This window comes from Hibiscus syriacus, unplaced genomic scaffold (assembly GCF_006381635.1).
Source record: "Hibiscus syriacus cultivar Baekdansim isolate YM2019G1 unplaced genomic scaffold, ASM638163v2 tig00111996_pilon, whole genome shotgun sequence".
NCBI classification, from domain to species: Eukaryota; Viridiplantae; Streptophyta; class Magnoliopsida; order Malvales; family Malvaceae; genus Hibiscus; species Hibiscus syriacus.
Window position 1 is genome coordinate 162021 of NW_024063233.1, and position 2432 is coordinate 164452.

Here is a 2432-nt window from a genome sequence, read left to right on the forward strand (position 1 = left end):
TTAAGGGACCTCAACTGGAACAACATTAGCAGCAATCACTATCCCTTGATGATCCCCAGCAAGAAGACCAACAGTGGAACATCCATTACTAGGAAGGCAAGCACTGTCGACATTAATTGTCACCGTCGTAGCCTCGGGTTTGTGCCAACGGTCTGATATAGACAATTCCGGCATCGTAGTTGCACTAGAGAAACTTTCTAGTGCTATAAAACCTTCAAACATTGAGAAACAAGTCTGCACCAAATTCCAGTCCGGTATAAGACGACCTTCATGCCAAAATGTGTTGCGTTGGTGCCAAATATTCCAGAGGATGATCAGATATAAGGAGAACCGGTGAAGAGGTAACTGCTGGAAGCTAGATAACAACCATGCTCGGCTAGACGTTGCAGTAGTGACCAACGAAATGAACCCAGCCAACGATAGCAAACCGACAACCATCGTGCATTCGCAGAAGGCGTGTTTGATAGTTTTCAACCCATCGGCACACATACAACAAATACCAACAGACAACCCGGCTTGAACAAGACGAGAGGCAGTTGGAAGAGCATCATGTCCCAGACGCCAGCCGAAAAGTTTAATCTTTGGTGGAACCAGTAGGCGGGACAGAATTAACCAAATAGGGTCAGGAGTAGTCGGAATTACCTGTCGACGATGTTTTTGGAGAAAGAAGTAACCAGATCAAAATGAAAACACCCTTTTCAAATGGCCACTCCAAACAATACGATCACAAGCCACAGGTGCCATGGGGCATTGCAATATTCGAGCAACATCAGCAACTGAGAAAACTCTTTGCACCAAATTAACATTCCACTGTGTTGAATGTGGAAGCATAAACTCGCCACAAAGGACATGGGCATCACTAGAATCAGTGTAAGAGGAATTTAACTGCATCAGAATCGAACCTCCCCATCTATCGACGTGCATCTTAACATTACTGTCCATTCCAATGCGCCAATGGAACCCCAGGCGAAGACGTTGTAGAGCAAAGAATATCCCACGCCATGCAAATGATGGAGTTGAGCCTAATTGTGGATCGAATGTATCACTGGATGGGAAGTACTTGCAGGATAGGACCTTAGCCACCATAGATTCAGGATATTGAATGCATTGCCAAATTTGTTTGCCCAAAAGCGCGACATTGAAATGGCAGAGGTCGCGAAAGCCAAGTCCCCCCAACCCTAAATATCCTGTCATGCGACAAGCGGCCACCCTCTCCTACAATTTGATGCTGACCATCAATAATCACGTAAAGTTTACTCAAAATCAGCAAAGATTCCTTTCGGTAATAAATAGCAGCCCATAACATATGTCGATAACGCCTGTCCAACCGATTGAATGAAAACTTATCAAAAAAATGTATAATTTCATAAACTGCAATGATTATTTTATTTCAAAATTTTAAAGACCAAAAATTATTTTAATATAGTTTAGCGACCGTTTATATACTTCAGTATTATAAGAAAAATACTACATTTCTTCTTAAACTTCACCATGAACGCACACATCAGTTCCAATCACATCACTCTTTTCATTTTGATAGAGAGTGATGACGTGATAATTAATAAAATTAATATAATTACACATTTGATCTTCAATATTTTTATATATTATATCAATATGGTCATAATTTTTGTAGACACTTATTTTCGTCTGAGGTTTTTATATAGCATAATATATATAATAAATATAGTTTTTGAAATATATAATATATATTTTTTTTTAAAAAATAGTTTTGAAAACGTATAATATATGTTTTTTAAAACGGTTTTGAAAACATATAGTATATAGTTTTTTAAAATAATTTTGAAAATGTATAATATAGTTTTTAAAATATTTTTGAAAACGTATAATATATAGTTTTTAAAACGGTTTTGAAAACCTATATATAATATAATTTTTAAAAATGGTTTTTGAAAACGGTTTTTGAAAATATATTACTATATTATATAGTTTTTGGAAATATAATATATGTTATATAGTTTTTATTATTTTTATTATTTATTATTATTTTAGGTTATATTATTATTATTTATTTATGAGTTAGCAGGCCTGACCCAGCAAACCAGCCCGATTAGGGGGGCCTGACATAGCCCACATGTAAAATAGGGTTTCACAAATCAAGCTCAACGTCGCATCTACTAGAATCATCAGATCAAAACATAAACCAACAGATGAGATCGAAGCAAAATAGGGTTTCAAATCCCTAATCATATGAAGCCAAACATCGCACGAGAGGAAGCAAGCAGCGCGCGTGGAGGCCACGTGCCAACCAGTTGGCCGAGACTTTCGGCTGAAAACCTAGGACTGAACCATCCTGGGATTTCCGACCCAACGATGACCTCAACAAAACGTGAACAAGTCGGGAAACAACCTCAAAAAGATCAAGGATGACCCTGAGATCATCGGGACCCAAATGATCGATCGAATGCTAT

The 2432-nt window shown here is 37.6% G+C and overlaps 1 protein-coding gene across 1 annotated transcript; it reads right to left on the reverse strand.

Annotated features, from left to right (window-relative positions):
- LOC120173978 lies at nucleotides 1-1086 on the reverse strand. Its single transcript, XM_039180994.1, has 2 exons — nucleotides 694-1086; nucleotides 1-642 (listed from the first exon to the last, which is right to left on the reverse strand). Exons 1-2 carry the CDS (start codon nucleotides 1084-1086, stop codon nucleotides 1-3), a joined length of 1035 nt encoding a protein of 344 aa, XP_039036925.1.
- Between the last annotated feature and the right edge of the window lie 1346 nt (nucleotides 1087-2432).